The following is a 22,417-nucleotide window of genomic DNA, read 5'->3' on the forward strand; positions in this document are numbered from 1 at the left end:
TCATGGTTTCGGTTTCTTTTTATTTTTCGTAAGTAATTCGTTCACACAGAATAACAGGTTAAGAACAAGAACGGTAGATAACACGTATATAGACGAAACAACTTGTATAATTGTATAAGGAAGACCACGTGGTACAAGCATGGGCCGCGGAAGAGGGCTCGATCTGGAAGGAAACAGACATCAATAGAACACGAGGCTTTGTTTTGGACTTCGGGACAAACCACAAAGTTTCCACAAATCTTTCGAACAAAATGGATCTGCCGCATGATGTACATTTCGTGAATTCACAATTCTCGAAGTGTTCTCAACAAGAGGCACATAATAATTACTCTCTCTTGTGTCTCTCAATTAACGGTTCAACAACAGAGCACGTTTTAATTTACAAATTAATTAGTTGCATATCTCTATGCATGGTTAAACAATAGGCACTTTTCAAATAACAAAAAGGCCCATTTATTTAAAAGTTAGAACTTGATATATATATATATAGAGTCATATTCCACTTAAATATCATTTTAAAAGTAGGCTGATCAAACGCTTAATATCTCTTTAGTTAGATGCATCCACGTGGTTGTAACTACAATCTCTTAAATCTCTTAAAGCTAGATTGAGGGCCTTCTTAATTATTCCCAAAAATATTTTAAAGGAGAGTTTAATTTGATCGAAGATTGGAAGGCAAAGAAAAAGAAAGTATAAAAATAGCTGGATTATTGGTGTAAACAGTGACGACCTTCGTGTCTGTTTCACGTAACCATGGCAATTGGGGTAATCTACTCCAAGGCGTCACCGCGGCACACAGTATGGATGAACGAGCGTAGTTCTACTTCTGAAAAAAAAGGAGTTACCATTGAGATGAATGACTTATGACAATGTAGCGTGAAAAACGGCATTCCTCCAGCTCACCCCCCCCCCCACCACCAAAACACACACCTCACCGACCATCACCCTAAGACAAAATAATTTACATTGCCAATAGCTTGCCAAGATACACTGTGCTGTTATCCAGGAATGAGACTGGTGGGCTTGTTTACATCGTCCTTCTGTCTTATCTCCCATTTAAAAAAAAAAAAACAGCAAACAGATTTGAAATTAAACTCATACACAAACAGACACGCGCGTATTCACACAAGTACTGACTCATGGGGGTTAAGATCAAATGAAACTAATCTAGATGAGTTATTTTTAGACGCTATAAGACGATCCTTTGTTTTTTATTATTTTACAGCTTTCATTGTTTTAATTTTATCGCGATCGGTGTATCAGTGTGTAAACGAATGAGTTGCCATATACAGGTGTATATAGTTACACCTCCATGCGGCCAGTGAGTACCGGTACTTATCATGAGTCATATTAGCAGAAAACTGATACTCCCGTAAAAACTGTATCACAAAAACTTGCACATTGACAGGTAAAGGTATATGTAAGAAATATAGAACCATCTGTTAATAGGTTTCTAATTAAAGTAAAGTATGAAACAAAGTGATAGTGGTTTATCCACGGATTATGACGTATAGTGAGAACCATTATACTTCAGAAAGCATTCATAAATATAACAAAATAGGATCAAACATGTTACGTGTTAATTAATATCCCCCAATTCCTTGCCGCCCCTCCCTCCCCACCCCCTCCACCTCCCCACCTTGGGAATTTGATCATGCAAGAAATTTTCCATTTTGTTAAAAACAATGAATGTAACTAAAAGGGCTATTCCGTTCTGAATGTTTTTCAGTTTAAGGTTGGCGTTAATGATGATATGAAATGAAATTTGGGTCCACAAAGTAAATTTACAAAGTAGACATAGCCCTATAGATTTAGAGAATAGTATACAGACATACATACGGACAGACATATATATCACTCGTAATTCCCAGGGAGAGAGAAATACATCTTTAAAGAGTGTCCAGGTTGATAACTCTATTGGGGAGTGAATTTCATTTTTACCTAATAGAGGAATTACTCAAAATAAGCTCAGCTGCAAAAGAGAGGATATTTTCGTTCTTGTTGTGAGCTATTTGGAGCGTTTCACTGTAATGAAGGAGTAGAATTCATCCTTGAAGATGGATTGATCACCCAGGACACTCTCAGGGGTTGAAATTTCGCTCTTTGGAAATAAAGAGTGTAAACGTATTAAATACGTACCAAACGTTTTATATTGTCTATTATCTTTGCTGTCCATTTTCTCTTGGAACAATGTTTGCTAGTAATTTAACATTTTTTCTGCCAGTAGCAGGAGTTAAATTCTCCCAGTACTCACGGGTACATCTTTAAAAGTAAAAGCAAAAGAGAGAGAGAAAGAAATTAGATATTCTTAGATAGAACAAGAACCCAACGGCCAACGGGCACTTTAGTTACTTGCTCAGTGGAATATTAAAGTGTTGTATGTCATCACCCAATATCATAATATATATGCCCACATGAACCAGCTATTGACCAACAACTGTATTCAAAATGTGTTTAAAATCTAAAAAACTTGGGCCCAAATGGTCCCAGAAATATTGGGCCCCACAAATTCGGGCCCAAAGAATGTCTCCCAAAATGCATTTGCGCATTCAAAATCATACTTATTTTAAGATATCATAAACTTCCTAATCTATGAGTATAAGAATGTACTAAACATGTAATTACGTCATGCTGAATATGACTCATTAACAGCATAGAATTTATAGAATATTTTACACTACATGGGTATTCATTCAGGATCATACTTCCTAACCTATTAGTATAAAAACGTACTAAACATGTTATTACTTCATACAGGATAATACTCATGAACAGCATAGAATTTAAAGAATATTTTTCAATGTACGGGTGTGACAGTACAGAGTGTCCCCCTGTACAAAGTGTCTCCGCGGACACTTTGTACCAGCATATTTAGTCCGGTCGGACATTATCTGCTGAAAATTGTGTCCCACCCTCACAGCAAATATAGTCCCACCGGACGAAATGTCCTGGTACAGAATGTCCGCAAATACTTCATAGCATATTTTGTCCCGCATAAAATTTAAGCATTTCGACAATCAAAAGGCAATTGAGTTCATTATCAATAATTAGAGCAGATACATCAGAGTTAAATGTTACAGGAAATAAATGAGACGTTGTGCGTTGCTGCAAAACAAAAAATAGAACGGGGAAAAAAAGAAGAAAAAGAAACAAGTCTTCCGTCTGTAGAAGATGTTAATCATGTTTTTGTTGTGATTGCTGCTATGTTATCCTCCGTATATGTTGCATGTTGTATTCGGCAACTACATTGCGTTCATAGTCATCTTTACAGAGGGAGAGATAGTATACACCTAACTTCCTCCCCAACGGAGGGCGGGTACGGGATAGGGAATGCAACAGCTACAACAAAAAATGATAATTGCAGAGGTAAAATATTACGAACTTTAGGAGTCCAGACTTCATTGTTGCCGTATTTCCCTAACACACAGTGGGTAAGTTTTGGCAAGTATGGTAACTGTACTTCATGGGTCTACGAGAGTTGCCTAGCCAATATGTAATTTCATCCGTGCGTAAAGCTCATTATAGGACGGGAACCGTGGGTGTTTTCAAGTTACATCCTAAACGAAATCGGCAACGCTGTATACAAAACTCAGGTCCATACACATAATTTTGAGTGCAAGGATCAGGGGGGGGGGGGAGTTGGGATGGTAAGTCATCGAATTTGTGTCCTGGGGAGGGGTCTTCTTAAGTCTGTGACCTATCTGTGATGAGTTCCAAAATATTTTTGTTTGCTAATAACCATGAAGTAGCTGGAAGATACTTCTCTGACCTTGAAAATGTCAACACTGCCCCAACCCTCTCCGTATGGGCTTGACACCTATTTATTGACTTTCATTACTACTTTGTTTACTTTTTTACCCTTCCTTATTTTTGTCACTCAATCGTCGAGTCAAGGTTTTCTCCCTCTCAACAGGGTGGAAGGCCATTCCCCCACCCCTGCCGCCAAAGCCTGTTGTGATGGCCATGCGCGAAGCAAATCTTCATTTGTATAGACAAATGGCATTCCAGTGATAAAGGTTCGTTGTTTCTTATTTTGAATGTTTCTTATTGGACACAAGTGGTTCAAATTAGAAAAGATATATTAGAACGATATCCTCTTCAAAAGAGCTGCAAAACATACAGGAAACAAAACAAAGCCAAACAAGGGAAAGAATAAAGCAAATAGGACAGAGCAGGATGCAATATGCTAGATTTTTTGTCTCATTGTGTTTCTCACACTTTAAATATGTCATTCTTGTAGAGAAAAGTTTGTTTAAAGAAAGTTAATATAGTAAAAATCAAAACATGAAATTGGATGATAGTCATGCACAAACACAATATTCTGAATCTATATCAGACTGGGCAAAGAGTGAAAAAATTATTATACATGGGATCAGGGAGCCAGGAGCGGGGGGGGGGGGCACTGTCTGTACATACTATTTTTAAAATGGTATCCCATATCTTTTTATAGCACGGTTAACAATAAAGAATCTCAATAAATAGTATTGATAACATACTAACACATCATATATATTTAAGTGATATGGCCGGTGTGTATCGGTTTATAGCATAACGAGTGGTGGTTGTGGAATGAGAAAATGTCCCTCTGATGTTGTGTGCCCACCCTCACTTCCTACCCCCTGCATGGGGAAATTTAACTGGAATGATGACTCTCCCTTTGTAGCTCTGATGCAACTAAAGATAATCCATGCTTTCTAGAGCATCCTTCAAGCAGGGAGGTATTGCTTGATTAGAATGATATACTACTGTCACTCTTCTTCAAACAATATGTACTTGAAACCAGTGGCGTAGGAAGGTACTTTTGAGTGGGGGGGGGGGGGGGCTGAAGACTGATGGCCTCATAATCCACATGAAGATCATCCTCTTTAGAGTTTGGTAAAGACCTCAATAAAACCATGCAGAAGTTTCCCTATTAGAATTCCCCCCTTGAACTGCTTTCCACAAACAGTAGGATTACTTATAAAATGCTTTAATGTGCAACTTGATACCGTCAAAAGTTAAATCTTGATTGTAAATTACAAATAAAATAGCTGATTCTCATGTATCCAACGGGTTTTTCGTTAAGACTTACACAGAAATCCATAACAGCAAAAGTTACAACAGGAAGCAGAATATGGTCGGTTATATGTTTTACTATGAGAACTTATCTTGAACACAATTTCCAGAACCAAGAAACACGCCTTCGTATTTGTTATTTAATGAAGTAATGAGGTGATAAAGAATTTCGAGCGTCACAACCCTTCAACTTGAACTGCAAATATATGGATTTCCACCGAACGACTGGCAGTGAAAAGTCAATGGCCTGACTTTGCTTAAACGTATAGCAGCCGACGAATTTTTCTCTCATGATATGTTAGAGTGAAAGACAAGATTATTGTCGGTAACAAGTTAACTGCCAAGAAAATTGTCTAGACATGTCTTCTGGGGTCTTCTGGTAACTTCATACATACTCCCTCCATTGGTGGTCAGATATGAGATATCAGTACAACCAAATCTGTGCAAAATAAAAGTTGAAAGCAATATTATGAGTAGTGAATGCCACACTGTAAGTCATATATAAAATAAATTATCATCTTGAAAGGTTATGTGTAAGCTCCACTACAAAGATAATTAACATTCACCATATTGGTTAAGTGTAGACTGTATAGTGTACAACTGAACTATGCTTAGGCATTGAGTTAATTGGATGATCTTTTATTGTGACACCTACATGTGTATGGGATTACTGGCTCCATTTTTTTAATTGGAGATTGCATGTCATAATTTTGGCGCTATATTGTACAGTTCACTACCAAACCTGAAAAGTTTTAACCACATGAGCCAATACAACATTTGTGACATATTAATTAAATTTAATATCAGAAATTTATCAAATTAGATTAAGCTAGGATACAACAGAAGTTTGATGACTTTTGGTGCTCTATTGATGTATGTGTGCATGGTATGACTGTTTAATGCCGATCAAACATTAATTGTCCTGAATCAGGATCCATGGGGGTTCAAAACACCCTCTGTATGACCCAAATGCAAAAACAAATAATGCTAGCTAACCATTATTATGGTAAAATGTACTATTATACATCATTTTGCATCAAGAGACCTAAACATTGCCCTATTTTGCCAAAGAAAAAGGGGTCCCTCTCCCAGGTTTCAGGAAATATCCCCCACCACACACACAAACACATTTAGCAATTTTCCACAACGAACCTAACAGAGAAATGGTACCAAAACTCAGTTGATACATTATCTCTCTTATCTTGTCGAAGTTCCTGTCAAAACAGCTAAGTAGTAATAAGTTCACACTTTCTAAACAGAAAAGTTCCATGTGGTTACAATATCAAACTGTCCAACACCTTTTTGAAAAACAACACACAATAGGTGGTGTCTAGCTGTGGAATGTGGTCTTAATTATTTAGTCATCATTTGTTTGAACAAATAAACTGTGTCTGCTGCAGTCAAACATGTCCAGCCAAAATCACTTCTTGGGGATGTAAATCAAATGACGACAATTGTCAGGCTATATGCTACTTAAGAACCAGAGGTGGAACCTTTGCAAGTAAATATAGGAACAAAAACTACTTACATAAACTTGTTAATGGGGACTTAACCTGCAAAGATTTACAGTACACTTTCTCGGTTCTCACCTACCTTCGTGACCTTTCTGTATGCTTAATACCTATTTGGAAATAAGTTATACTCAAACACAGCATTCTGCCATGCACTACAAGTTATTTGCATGGTACAAATAACAGATATGATGCCATTCATATTGGAACTAACTACAGAAAATTATTCACTTTTTAAGACATGCTTACCTCATCATCACATCAGTAATGAAATAAGAAGTTGATGCTGCAGTCTTGTCAGGCACTGCCTTAGTTTCAGGCCACTTTGAATAGAAGTCAGACAGTGTTATCATGTACAGTCGCTTGGCAGCTGTCACTGGTAGAGGACCAATAAGATCAACACCACTGTTAAGAAAGAAGACAGCATTTAGGTGCTAATTTAAAAAAAAAATTAAAAGTTGCAGGCTTTTCCTTGACTGTTGTTCTATTCCATTGCTTCATTCTGTACACAGATCTCGATAAAAACAGTGGGATATCTGATCGAAACAGGGTGTTGGTGGATTTAGGCCAATTATTTTTACCTTGCAAACATGAAAATGTAACTTACACCATACTGTACCATATATTTACAATCGCTTCAACCACTAAACCAGAAAAATGATACGCCACTTTTTGCAACTTACAATTATATGCCTATATTGATGGTTGCTCTGCAGTTAGGCCAGAGTGTGGCTTAAAGGTTTGCTGTATAGGCCCTAAATATGCCAAATTTTCACTATGGGCAAAATTCTGTAAGTATGTTTATTTCCCTGGAGGAAATTTACCTCACTGGGACATTCAATCATCTCGTGTCATCATTTAGAATGTCTGAGCACAATTTAAAGGGTTATTACCCCCAGGAAAGTACTTTTTGAAAACTTCTAGCAATTAAAGTGGCCAAAATTTAGGGCCAATACAGACTACCTTTAAACTTGTATATAAATGTTTAATTTGTCCAGAAAGAGTGACATTAACTAAACTAAACCTTCACTGCATACTGCGGACATCCTGTGCAATTAAAACAGATTGAATATTTACCTGTTTCCATAATCTAGTTACAGGAATGCTATGGAGACTTGTTCGTAGGTCTACATGACAATGACGCTTTGTCATCCTGTTGAACATAACTTGTTACATCAACGTTGATAGTTTTGCAATAGAATCTAGACAATAGACATAGTCTGTTGTCTGGTTTATCTATGCAAAGATGAACACCTTCAAAGAGATAAGAAAATTCATGATCAAGGAGATATCATGTTTTTTTGCCCCCCCCCCCCAAAAAAAACAAACAAACAAACAAACACACACAAATATATGGGCTGCAGAATTGGTAGTTCTAGCTGAAGTGCCTTAAAATTGAATTACAACTCTATATCAGTGTTTGAAATGGAATATTCCCATTATTGTACATATTGCATGGCCACAATTGGGGTCTATAGATATTTAAGAAGTTTTCTTCTGCAGTGAGGTTTGGCATGAAGAGAATATGCCACACCTAAAAAAGTACTATCAGGCCTTCAATATCTCTTCTTACCAACCAAAATTAATGAACGTGAATTTGTTATGTACAGTATTAGTGCCACTTTCCTCTAGAAGTAGGCTCGGCTATATGCTATAGTCCAATAATTGCATTTTATAGTGTCCCATGCATGCAAACCAGACTAGCTCTCTAAGCTTTAGTGATCTGTTGTTATCTTTTATGATAGGCAGGGCGATAAAAGGTGGAAATTTATAATAATTGTCACAAAAATTTGTTAAGACAATTGGGTAAACCAAACGAAAAGAAATAGGCCCTAATAACTTTGCTCAAGCATACAACTGATTATAATGTTGCATAAGCAATTGCTTGACCTTTGCGAATGAGTTTTTACAACTAACCAAACGTGGTAAAAGAATATCATGATTTGTGCACCAATCAGTCCTAGAGGCCTGGTTATAGTTTAACTGTGGAATGGCCGTTCGCCATTTAACAACCAAAGGCATATTGTGTATCCTATACTGTAAGTTACAGACATTACCTTATAGATGTCACTAGTCAGTGTGAGCTGCCTTCAATTTCGGTACGCAAGAGTTCCATTTTCAGCCAGTCTGAAAGACTGACTTTGTCTCCGTAACATTCTTCTCTGTTTTATTCTTGTAAACCCACTTGGATAGCTCTCATCTCTTAGAATATCCGCAATTTGTCTCACGTTTTCTGCTAGCTTTTCCGTTTTTAGTTGTCGCACGACTTTACTGCTAAATATACGGAAGCCGAAATGCGACAATTTGCTAATAATACGGATACTGCCAGAGTCCATTACTAATTAAATTTTTGCTACTCGAACGTACATGCTACGGCGGACATTGTGTTCAGGGGGACACAATTTACAACAAAATATATGACCGTCAAATAATGTCCCCTCCGTGTAACCATAGCATATACTGTCTGGGGAGACAGTCTGTACCAACTGGCCTTGTACAATAGGTCCGGGGAGACCAAACGTACTGGTAAATCCAGTATAAACTGTCCTGTGGGACTGGGACAGTTTATACTGAATATGGAATATTTGCGACAGTTTGTACTGCTACACGGGCATGCATTCAGGATCATAAGTAGTCACAAAATGTACATAACTCTTAATTCAGTATAACACTCAACATGTTAGTTAAAGTATAGGTTTAACTTATATATCATTCATTCAGAAACATTCTTGCTAACATTTAATACAAATGAAAAAGCAAAGTTTATGTATATTGTCCATACTAACCTATCGGTTTGGTTATCCAAACTACTTTTCTTCATTGATTCATATCCACCGTGCTTGTCTTTGCCAGGTGGACGAACTCCTCGCTCTACTGCTAGCTGGAAAACAGTGAGAATTTAAGAAAAGATGAATAGAGATTTATTCTTTTTAGAGTATACTTACCTTCCGCAGTTATCAATGCATCAAAGGAAATATTATGATAGGATTGTTTTCTCTATGATCTCACCATTTGTGTAAACTATTGTGTTAGTAAAACTCGACAAGACAAACATCGTTATGGATAATGATAATTTTATCTACAAACTTACAAAATGTTATCTATTATTCCTCTCCTTATGAAATATGATATGTATTTTCGTTACCAATTTTGATATCATCGTGAGAGCTCGATAAGGTATCATCAGTTTGTTAATGTCATTGCTCTTGTTATTAATGTCGTCGTTGTTGTTGCTTATTACAAACGGCTGAGAATCGAAGACTAGCCGATTACTCATGTTCACGGTACCCTCTTGTAGCTTGTAGTTTTAATCCTATGAAAATGCAACCTCGAATTCTTTCCTATTTTTTTTGTATAGTGTATTGTATACGCTGTGGGCACTATTTGACTAGATTAAGTTATTCAACATCTGTAATCTTTGACATTGTTATTGTTTGTTCTAAATTGCATAAGTGACAAAAGTCAACAGACGGAAAACTCCTCGTTGGCTTGTTTGTATGTGTGTTCGTGTGTGTCCTTTGTCATACATGTCAACAGAACACTATGAGGTCATATACCTCTTCGGCGATAGCTCGAATGTGATATGGTTCAAAACCGCAACAGCCACCGATATATCGCACACCGAGGTTATATGCTTCTCTGGCAAATCTTGCGACGTCAATTCTGGTCAATAACCTTGGTTCCATAGCTGGTGGATAGAACAAATATGGAAATGGTGATTGGCATTTGAGGTGATATTAGGTATACATTATATAAACATAAACTACACTTCATATAAATCAACCTTATATTTGACGATGGTTAGAAGAAAGGCATGTTACACCGGGGTGGACTGCGTCACATATTGCTACCGGCTCAGCGAATTAACCAACGTCACCGAGGACTTAGAACCAACAACCTTTCGCGACCAAACGGAAGTCGGCGCGTCTGTTCGTTAACTTGACGGCGCCTTCGTCGCCTTGGAGCCATCTGCGCACCGCTATCGCCCAGAGTATGATACAACAATTTATATGGATAAACAGTGGTGGATAAACTATACCCCTATACATATATATAACATATGTGATATATTAAAAATGAAATATTAAAATGCTGATGACATTATTACACAGGACTTGTTCAAGTATTCTGTCGTAGCCTCCTGATGCTAAATAATGATGTCTAGAATACAGACAATCAATTAAATCAATCAATTAAAAGTATAACTTTCCAATATGGTTACATGCGTGGCTATATTTGCTGCATTTTAAGACCAATACAGATATCAGAGCGACAAGACTGACCCAATGGATACTCAGGCAAGACGGTATAGCCTCTCTCGTCATCTCGTATTTCTTGTGTATGCCAACCTACAGGTTGGACCATTAGATAGACATCGGATCCTGCCTCTTTCAAGGCAATCTTCATCATTTCTAATGTCTCCAGTGAGATGAAAGGATCGTAATTACAGTTTACACCAACCACGTCTGCGCCTGTCAACGAAGATATATATTGAGTCTACAATGACAGATGCGTGAACTGCACCAGCGTATTTGCTGCTTTTTTTGTTTCAATCGAACCTTCAAATTCTTTGCTTATATATCTTAACTACATCATTAATACACACAGAGTGTTTACATTGTTTAAACAATAACCGAAAACTTCAAGTAGGCTTTTATGGTTCTCTTTAATCTAAATACAAAGCTTGATAAAGAAACGTGGTACGTTAGTTCCTTAATGTTGTACTTTAAGTCACATCACATCTTTAAAATTACTCCGACCTACTAACAAACCTATATATACATACCACTTTACCCTTGTCTCGAGAATGTGCCTATACTTCTTTTTATTTTACTGAAACGGTGGCACAAGTGTTTGAAGATATACCAGCATAATTATGTAACCGAAAGTTGTTGTGTTTATAGCATGCCGTTTGGTATCGCTATCATTTATTATATTATTAGCCCTGTATGTATATACAGGTCTCACAAAGCACACACATATGTATACTGTACCATCCACAAACGTTGACTGATGCCCGTCCTAGATAGATAGGGTCTAAGGCAAGGGCGTGTCCCCCCCTCACCCCTCCTTTGCGTATTTTTGCTGTGTGAGCCTGAGTGTTTTTTGTTGTTGATATAATGAAAACGATGAGGCATCATTAATCATCAAATACTTAAGGCAGTATATCTGAATTGATTGGATTTATACTTATTCACAAAACTGCTTCCTTCATATTCATACCTGCTTGAGCCATTCGAATTGCGCATTCTTGTGGTGTAACACCCGAAAGATCCCCGGCTGGTCCCACCCTCATCGAGCAAGCGATTGGTAGGTGCATCGTCTTCATTGCTTCAATAGCCCATTCCGCTTCTTCAATATAACCAAAAAACTATAACCAAACCAAAAACAGCAAAATGAAAAAAAATATCGTAGTAGAATATATAGTGCTACTTCTACACCATCCCCACCCCTCGGAAGTCCAAACGGGGCGAACTCGGGCGCCATTTCGGGAGCCTCCGTTTTTCGGGGGCTCCTTTTGGAGCCCCCGTTTTTTCGGGGCTCTTTTCTGGAGCCTTTTTTATTAAAGCGGACGGAAACGGCTCCCGAAAAAAAGCCTCCGAAATTGTTTTTTTTGCCTTACTCTAGGGATCAATCATGATGCTACCCAACTCTCTATATTAGGTCAGTTAAACAGTCCATGGACCCGTTCGAATTTTTAACGAACCCCAATTTCCTGAGGACCCTGGCTGGCCACTTTGCCCTCACGAATCCCCACAGATTTCTTACATATCCTCTAGAGGTCTACGGACTCCAGATTGAGATAGATGAACTTACAGAGTACAACAAAGGAATTAGCCATGTGAAACAATATGTCATGAAACCGAAAATCAATTCCATTCATGTAGTGTCTTAGGTGTAAACCTTTAACGGTCTTACCTCACCGAGGAGAAAATCGATCTGTTTTTCTTTAAAGACTTCCATCTGTTTCATAAACTCGCCCATGACGTGGTCCTTGCCTTTACTTTCTACATAACCAGGGACGGGCGATAAACCGCCAGCAACTAAGGCACCTCCTTCATCCGCCACTTCTCTGGCCAGATCACAGGCTGCTCTGTTTAAGTTCTCGCACTAAGTGAAAGAGACCAATATTGAATATGGACCAATATTGAATATGGGCGCTCCATAATGCAAATTCAACGTGAAGTTAACATCTTGCCATCATGACATTACTCATGCATCAAAATAACAATTTGTAAGTTAGACAAGAGCCCAATGGGCACTACGGTTCCTTGCTGATTGGAATATTTAAGTGTTGTATGTCATCACCTTATATCATGATATATATATATGCCCACATATACCAGCTGTTGACCAACAACTGTATTCCAAGTTTGGATATAATCTGGTTTAGAGTCGTAGAGTTTTTGCTATTTTAAATTTTTGGTCCTTCCAAAAGAAAATTGAGCATGATAAACGTTTGCGCTTAAATGGTCCCAAAATTATTTGGCGCAGACAACATGGCTCAAAGATAAATTGAGCCTCCAAAATGTCGGCCCCAATGGTCCCAAAAATATTGGGCCCCACAAATTCGGGCCAAAGGATTTCCCCAAAATGCATTTGAAGTGGAAGTATACTTTTGGCCCACCGGGCCAAAAAATGGGCCCGGAATTTTTTGGACCCAGATGGCCTACATGTTCCAGCTATTAACCAACCACTGTACACTAAGGTTTGCTACAATCCGACTTCAGGTTACAGAGTTATTGCAATTTTAACATTTGTCCTCTACCAAAAAATTGGGCTCAACAAAATGTTACGCCCAATGGTACAAACATATTGGGCCCCACAAATGCGGACCCAAAGAAGGTGGCCCAAAATGAATTCGAGGTGGAGGGTAAATTTGGGCCATACCAAAAAAATAGACTAAAATAATTAGGCTTACATGTACCAGCTATAAACAACTGTATACCAAGTGTGGTTTACAATCCGACTTAAGGATGCGGAGTTATTGCAATAGATTTTAACGTTTGACCCTATAACCTCATTAATATTCATAAGGTCAGCGCCAAAAACGAAAGGGCACACCTTTTTACTATAATAAATCTACATAGCAAGTATAACAAATATTTATCACTCCGTTGTTGAGTTATCGTGAACCCAAGCAAGTTTCACAGAAGCACACACATACATACACACGCCAACCTGACTTCACGGGTTCCTTAGCTTCTAGCAATGAACAAATAAAAAAAAAGGGCAAACATACATTGACTGTTTCTCGCTGGTCCGCATGGTTACCAGCGAAAGTTAATTTATCGTCAGAGGAGTAAAAAGTAAAGGTTTGCATCACATCCGATCCAGCTCTTAAGTAGTCCCGATGAAGTTGTTTTACTGAAAGAAAATACAAAAAACGTTAAACCAAAAAAATACTAAAACATTTTGACTGATTCCTTGAATGAAACGCGAGCATTAACAAAGTTGAAAATTGAAAAGCGCGAATCTTGATAATATTTCCTACATGTATATACACCGAAGTATTGAAAGTGACTGACCTGCTTCGGGGTATTGGACCACAGCTTCAGGAGTCCACGCTCCAGCCTCGACGTAACCTCTTCTCTCTAATGTCACTACGAAGCTCCCATCGCCGACGACCGGTCCGCTAGCTAACCGTTCGAGAAAAGCCTTTCCGGTGTGCTATTTAGAAAAATAAATAAATAAAAACGTGTACAAACTTTCTAGAATTTTAATTTTGTAATAAAAAAAAAATTAAACAGTAGGAGAAGAAAGATGTTTCAATCCCTACATACGGTTTCTGTAATGTCAGAAGCATTTACATATGAATTGTTGTTTAATGATACACTAGGTCAAGGAAAGTAGACAGCCGAGATAGATCTTGGGGAATGTGGTATTCCTGACCAAACCCAACACCCCCTCCGGTCCCGGTCTTCCTCCATGCGCCCTCAATCACGTATGCTATTTTATTTTATTCTACTTTGACAAATAACCTCAGCGCCTTCGTTTGAGTTCAGAGAGCAAAACCCTCAGACGCTGCCTCGGTGTATGTGTAACTGCAGGTACACGAAATCATATATTTATCTAAAGTTGTTTGCAACTTAAAGAACACACCTGTACGCGAAAAGGTAACGAATCTGCTATCATCGATAGAAACTCCACTGAGTCATAACAGGCATATGTATATACATAATATGTACATAATATGGTGTGGGTGTGTGTGTGTGTATATATATATATATATATATATATATATATATATATATATATATCAGCAAAGTAATATTATCTTTAGTGTACAGTCCATATTTAGGAATATTAGCTGAGGCACGACACAACACGATATGAACAGTAGGAACCATGAAAAGATTGCCACCGCGAACCGCTTGCCACAACGAACCGCTTGCCATCGTGAACTGCTAGCCACAATGAACCACTTGTCACCATGCAAAGGTTGGCACAATGAACCGCTTGCCACCGCGAACCGCTTGCCGCAACGAACCGCTTGACACCGTGAACCGCTTATCACCACGAACCGCTTGCCACAATGAACCGCTTGTCACCGTGCACAGGTTGGCACCATGAAACGCTCACCACCACGAACCGCTTGTAATCATGAATCGTTGCCACCATGACCCACCTGCCACCATGAACAGGTGGGCACAATGTACTGGTTGGCACCGTGAAACAGTGGATGAACCAGTTGGCATGATGAACCAGTTGGTACCATGAACCAGTTGATAGCATGAACCAGTTGGTCTCATGTTCCTGTGGGCAACATGTAGCTGGCAGGAGGCATAATGAAACACGTATGTCATATTATAAGTTGATTTCGTTTTAGTTTGTTTTACATTTTGCTTTATAAAAGATTGATAACAAAACTGAATGAATTTGCAAATCGTTTAAACACTGAGCCCTATAGGCAAACAAAGAATGACAACGTCTGTCAAAGTCTATTCAGGGAGCTGCTGTTGTATCATCTAATCTTATCTTATAAACCAACAATGTTTACTTTCTTGAGGATTTATTATCACATGAAAGATTGCCAAGTGTTGCTTTGCTAATTCCTATACACATTCATGTCCAAAGTACGGTGAGAATATACGTGTCCGCGAAGAGTGGGTGGGGAATTATATAAGTTGGTTCATATAGATGTATACATCTATGAACAGAGTCAATACTACATAGGTCTTCGCAACTTGAGCCTTAAGTGGATCGACGGAGTAGCTTATGGATAAATGGTTATGGAGAGTGTGAGATCGTGTGGGTGGTAGGGGGGGGGGTGGGGGTAATGTAATGAAATGCTGGGCATTACTTTAGACATTATCTTTCAATTTGGTGATGTACCGTACTTTCCTATCAATGTTTTATACTTCATGAGCTACAACCCCGTGACACCCCCCCCCCCTTTTCAAGCAACCATGCCCTGTAACATACGCCCCTCGCGGTAGGTCATTCACAAATTCAGTCTAATTCGGCAGATTCCTACTTTAGCAATTAACATTTTGTATAAGTACCTCAATGGTTACGCAAATCAAACATCAATTTGTAAACATAGATTGATGAAAGAAGGTGATACGTGTTGCTGTTGATTTCAACTCATTTTGTCTCGAAAGAAAACTTGTTCCTTTTTTCCTAATTTGCATATATATTGTAGTGCTAGTATGCATTTTTTTCTTGAGGGTGGGGGCGTTGATGGAGTAATGTGTATACGCAAATAAGATAATACAATAAGAATCACAAATGGTACAAAATATCAGGCTGCATCAGTCCAATCGAATTTCTGCAAAGTGCCCTTCGACGTCGGTGCCCATCCCCCCCCCCCCCCCCTCAGATTAAAAGCAGTTCTAACGGCGAACAATGCACGTCGTCCATTCGTATATAACTGTCCCATAATGGTTCAGCGTGAGTGAGCTAACCCGCATATCAGTCTATCGGATTATTTGACTTAAGTTAGGAAAGCTAACAGACACACACAATGAACCACTTTATTTCTACGTAACATTTTACAATAGATGAAACTATGAGAAAGAAAGGAAATAATGTACTTACTGCCATATTTCTGATACGAAATTGGAATATGAGATGAACACTTTCCCCTTCAAAGAACAAAATGAAAACAATATGTGGCCGTTTTCAGCTGCGTAATAAACTTCTGTTGTGAAGCGTTGACTTCTACGAGTGAGCGAAGGTGCACTTTTCCAGCTAATGAATTCTTGTTGACTATAGGCATGCGCGTACAGCGTGTTTCGCCACGGCACTATCTTATCGCTTGCTGCCCCGGTAATCAATGCGTGCAATTTATATATATATATATATGATTAGGTAACAATGACTGAGCAGTCGTAGATATCACAATAGGTAACAATGTCGCCCTATCCAGCTAGATTTGGCAAATGATTAAATTCTATGAGGCTATGTGTAGTGGCAGTCCCGAGCCAGAGAAGAAGAAACATCACAATAATATATATATACTGCTGTATATTGTGTTTTTACTGCATGGGTTTGTTGTGCTATAGGTTGAGAGCGGATCAGTCGTTGGTTTCCGCGCCCAGGATCTTTGCACGGTGAATTTTCATAAAATGTATCTGTGCTTTTCGGACACGTGATACACATGACGATGATCACACAGTCACAATCTCGATGCAAGAGGACTTGGGTTGAGTGTGTGTGTGTTTTTTTTTTAATTAACCGCACAACATTCAAAACAAGCAAAACAATGTAGAAAAATGCATGAAGAATGGTAACAAGAACTAAGTGCAGGATGACACAGAAAAGTCTGAATAATTCCACTGTGGTCCATATAAACATGAAAATACTACAGTAACAATACATCCAAATATGTCAAACAAACATATATATAAAACATCAATCTAAAAGTACAAAACTAAAGAGCTCTCTTCCCGTTCAATTTAGTCGAAAAATATTATTTAATTGTTGATTTAAAAATAGTTGGATCAACAGACTTCTGAAATTTGGCCGGTATTGAGTTCCATACAAAATACAACTAGTGTAACGAAATGTTTTCACGCCATAATTTGTAGAATACCTGGGCACAAAAATAGATGAAAGACTCTAGATCTCGTATTATAACGATGATTAACAGGGAGAACAACAGATGTCAGGTATTTAGGAGACCACCCATTGAGAATCATGTACATGTGATTTAAAAGAAGAGTCCATGTAAAACTATCTTTTTAATATGTTACAGAGGAACATAATCTAAGCATTCCAGTGAAATTTGCATTCAATTCCTATGTACCGCTTTTGAGATATTGACAATTGAAGTTATCTGATATTCTACCAAAAGTGAACTTGAAGCAAATAGATGTGATGTCATAATTGCACACGACACACAGCAGGTGTAATCAAAAACACAAAGAATCATGGACGGAGTTGGCCAACAACTTTTTGAATTAAAATCAAGTCATTGTCATGCAGTATTAAGTTGTAGCGAAACTTCGAAGGACGCTTTTGAGGGCGGGGGGGGGGGGGGGTAGAGGGTGGATAATGGAGATGGGAAGAAGATCGTGTGGGTGAATGGAAATATCCAGTGACGTTCGTACGCTATACGTCTATAGTTCACACGAGTCCAGTGGGTAAGGAGAGGAGGAGACGGCATAGGGAAAGCACCAAGGAATTTGTTTATTTCGAACAGTTCCACGTCATTCCGTCCGACACCTGCGACCTGTAGTGCATTGCCATGCATATTGAAGATTGTACAGTGCAAATCATTAGTAAATGTGTCCAGTTATTAGTAAATTTTCAAATCCACCCTCCCCCTCCCCCCCCCCCGGCCACCGCATACATCCATGGCACATATCATTAGCTTTCGAAAAGTCATCTGCTCATAGGAACGGGTTACTACTATAGATAAGAATAGGCTCCAAGATTATCATCTAGGCTTCGTAGTTTTACTGGCGACCTGTAGAGGTACACCGGTTTCTCTATGAATACAGTGACTGTTTACAGAAGGACCAACGATAACAATAGTAAATAAGTAAACAAAGATAGTTTACAAAATCCATTAACTTCTAACCTAATCCCATGAACACTAAGACGTTTCTGATACATGTGGGCCTGAGCAATGGTGTAACGGAGTACTAAATATCAGCACTTTTCGGTATAAGCTGTCACACTTGTTTAAACCGCGAGAAACACAGACTATCATATGTGTAGTTACTAATTAGTACGATGTGAAAGAAAAATGGGAAGTCCCAATCTCGCCGCCGCCCCCCCCCCCCCCACACACACACACAAAATTGAAGGATGTAGATAATGTATAACAATATTGAATCACTGACAAACTTCTCAGTGCTCACATCCATGCAATAGGGGTGGAGGAAGGGGGGTAGATTAACTACAGAAAATAACAACAAACAAAGTCAGTAAAAGACGGTCAGATATAACCTAAGAGGTAACATATTTAGATATAGATTCAGGAATTTCAGCTCATAGACGTACTGAACAAGCGAAAAGGGGAAAGCGCCAGACTCCCTACCTCCCCTCCCCTCCCTTCCCTCCTACCCCTCCACCTCTCCACCTCTCCCTCCCTCCCCTCCATCCCCTCCTTCCTCTCCTCACTCCCTCCCCTTCCCTCCTGTCCCTCCCCTCCCAATTTTGGAAGAACTATATATTTTCTGCTACTTACCGGTATATTTCAACTACGGGAAGCAGTTCAGCTGGATCTTTTGCATTAGTAGAGAGAGTGCCAGATAATCAAATGAGAGAAAAATCATTTTAAATGCCTCGTTATCATCCAACAAATATGCGATATTTGTTTCTCGTAATTAGAAAGACATAAAAAAATACAATTTTCACGTGAAAATTCAAAATGTTTATGAAATACATCAATTTCAATAGTTACTGTTTAAAGTTTGTCGTAAAAAGTAATAATTTCAAATAGAAAGGTTAATTTAAATTCGATATTTCTCCAATGTTTCTCCTAGATCTCCAAATTTCGATATTATTACAAGTAGAAAATTTTTGAACGCTCCATCAATAGACCTGGCACAGCATAGCATCATCGGCGGAACTAATGGTGTTTATTTTTTTGCTTCCTATATACGCAGCCTGTTGTAGCTTCTTGGTCAACCAGGAAACTATAAAAAGGACATCATATGAACATGTTAAGATAAGCACATTCAGGGTCATAGGTCAGATTCAATAATAGTCATGCACACAGCGAAACACAAACTTTAGCATAACATAGCTTACATGAAATGTGATTACAAACATCGTACCATTGTTGGTGAGAATGATATTATGTTCTTATGATGTTCCCGACACGCTCTTCCTTATTGGAAAACGTTTTTTTACAGCACGGATGCAGTGACGAATATAAGGGAGGAGACTAGAAGAGGCGCCCCACTTTTGATCGTTCAAGTATTTTTTTTTTTAATGGGTGAAATATTGCGTTACATGAGATACCAAATAAGATGTATGTTTGAGGGTTCTGAGCCCCCACCCACCGCCCCTTTCCATTATTCAATCTCACACAAAGATCCAACTCGGTGCATGGTATTAGCACAACCATCAATTACGATATACCATGGAGGTAAAAACAGACCTCAATGGATATAACAAGTGTTATTAGGATGTCGTTGTTGTTTTTACTGAAGTAGGGAGAAAGACCGAGACTACATCTTTACACTTACTGACTCAGAATCCAACCTATCTCTCAACCTGTTCATTCATGTGGAATTACATGGCTATGTACTGGTCATGTCTTTACCGACATGTGTTTAACGGTATTGTCTCTATCGGCACATTGCTTAGTACCAACTCCTTAGGAAAAACTCTTTAAGTAGACAAGAACTCCTAACAATACCTACAGCAGAATCTCAAACTTTAAACAGAAATTTGGAGGTTCTCTTTAAGCAATCAAGAATACAAAATAAATATGGGAATAGTTGAACAATTGGCCAGTTCTGACTATCAAAATATCCACTAATTTCAGACATGAGCATTTATTTACAGTGTCAGTTCTGACCTCCCACGGACTATACCTCCACCAGTATGGCAAGCCGTTTTAATAATTACCTCCCAATTCTACTTAAGTGTAATATATGTCGAATTCAATGCATCTTAATTAAGTAATATAGCATTCCACTTACGTAGAATACAAATGTTATGTTTTAGAATTGTATTCCACTTAAGTGGAACATACATTCACATAAACTTATTGAATACTACTTTAGTGAAATTACATTTTCTAAAGTAAAATATATGGTCTCTTATACTTGATTGACATAGAATTCTACTAAGGTAAAACTGAGTTCTTCTTAAGTAGTATTGGATTCGACTTAAGCATAATACAGGCCATGACAATAAATTAAATCAACATTTAACTTGTTGTGGATCACAGAAATATGCTACATTAAAAATTTGACGGAGGTATGCACGTCTGTGTAATACAAAACACGTTATCAAACCGGTAGAGCAATATAGAACAATATTTGATTAGCGCACAGCTGAAAATTGCTTAGTCATTGTCCATGTAGCTATCACGAGGAATCTATAAACATATCTTTTGAACTATGTAGCACCACACTATAGTGGTTGCATCACACAGACCCATGCGTGCCAGCGTGATTTTTTGCCCTTTGAATTATCTGCATCCAGTTTTCTATGAAATTTTGCTTATTCATTGTACAGAGTTAGTTATCGTTCTATGTCACCCGCTTTGATCGGTTTTAATCATTTTTGTCATAGAACTAATAGAAGAAAAGTATTTAATTAATCAAACATATTTTAGCAATCTCATTCTATGTGTCCTATGATAATTTTGATGTGGTCATAGGAATGACAGTGAGGAAATTACTTTATGACTCGAATAATTCACGTGATTGGAAATGTGTATATTATACAATTCCGTGCAACTGCATATGTTTCTATAGGCAGGATGTGTGAAGTAAGAGTCAAGTTATACAGAAGTCCATAGTAAATTATCATCAAAGCCGCGGTGCCTTAACCACTTTCTGTTTTCGTATATGAACTTTATAACCTTGTACCCCTCACCCTCCCCTCACCCTCCCCTCACCTTCCTCCACCTGCCCATCTCCATTCAGATCTAACTGCTAGAAAAAAAAACAGGTAGCAATAACGTCTTTAAAAAAATCTCCTACTTATAAACAACATTTACCATTATAGCAGTTCCTTCACTGTTAAATACAAATCTTGGACCTTTGAATTGCTGTTTTTTCAAACATTTTGAATATGACTCAATGTGATATTCATTGAAGTATGTGGCGTTACCCCAATATACTTATTAGACCTTAACTAATAAACAATGAATGTAGCATAATAGCATAATAGTAGCATAATAGAATGTAGCATAATATTGTACATATATAGTTTATATAGTTTTGTACTTCTGACTACTAGGTATGAAGTGCTTGGTGCAGATCTTGTTGTCGACGCCTATGACGTCAGTGCAACAACGGTTAAAGTGGCAGGTTGTTCTTTGACTGATAACTGTGTTCTGAATTAGAGAGGCTACTAAGGTCTCTATTCTGAATGGAAGGAAGGCGCCCTCTTAGTTTAGGCAAAGAAAATGAGCAATATTATAGCTGATCCGAGAATGATGAATGTAAGGAGAACTTTATATAATAATAATCATGTTTACGACGCTTAAGCGACCACAAATTTGGGAGAAACCCGCAAGGGCTTATGGATTAAAACTTACACGTCGGGTGGCTTCCAATTCAACATTTTTAACTGAAATTTGGAATATTTACAGTAAGACAGTCATTTCAGATGGAAAAACCGTAGATTGTATTGGATGAAAAACCACCTTACTATGACCAGGCCTGGATGTGTCGTAATTTGAGTTTCTCTATCGCTGTTCCGGTTTTCAAGTT

At 38.1% G+C, this 22,417-nt stretch overlaps 1 protein-coding gene across 3 annotated transcripts in view; it reads right to left on the reverse strand.

The window, feature by feature from the left end:
* Positions 1-22,417, reverse strand: part of LOC139971538 (betaine--homocysteine S-methyltransferase 1-like) — a 26,709-nt gene continuing 4,292 nt past the window's right edge. The window contains exons 1-10 of one of the 3 annotated variants that reach the window (XM_071978101.1): positions 16,608-16,880; positions 14,096-14,237; positions 13,810-13,934; positions 12,486-12,677; positions 11,790-11,937; positions 10,850-11,038; positions 10,124-10,254; positions 9,353-9,447; positions 2,140-2,262; positions 1-823 (exon numbers count right to left, since the gene is read on the reverse strand). In XM_071978101.1, coding sequence (XP_071834202.1) covers positions 2,160-2,262; positions 9,353-9,447; positions 10,124-10,254; positions 10,850-11,038; positions 11,790-11,937; positions 12,486-12,677; positions 13,810-13,934; positions 14,096-14,237; positions 16,608-16,613 — 1,131 coding nt within the window. In that variant the 5' untranslated portion in view covers positions 16,614-16,880 and the 3' untranslated portion in view covers positions 1-823; positions 2,140-2,159. Of the gene's footprint in view, positions 827-2,139; positions 2,263-9,352; positions 9,448-10,123; positions 10,255-10,849; positions 11,039-11,789; positions 11,938-12,485; positions 12,678-13,809; positions 13,935-14,095; positions 14,238-16,607; positions 16,881-22,417 lie in introns of those variants that run through there. The other 2 variants (XM_071978100.1, XM_071978102.1) reach the window with 2 other exon arrangements.

The sequence above is a fragment of the Apostichopus japonicus genome, chromosome 8 (assembly GCF_037975245.1).
Source record: "Apostichopus japonicus isolate 1M-3 chromosome 8, ASM3797524v1, whole genome shotgun sequence".
NCBI classification, from domain to species: Eukaryota; Metazoa; Echinodermata; class Holothuroidea; order Aspidochirotida; family Stichopodidae; genus Apostichopus; species Apostichopus japonicus.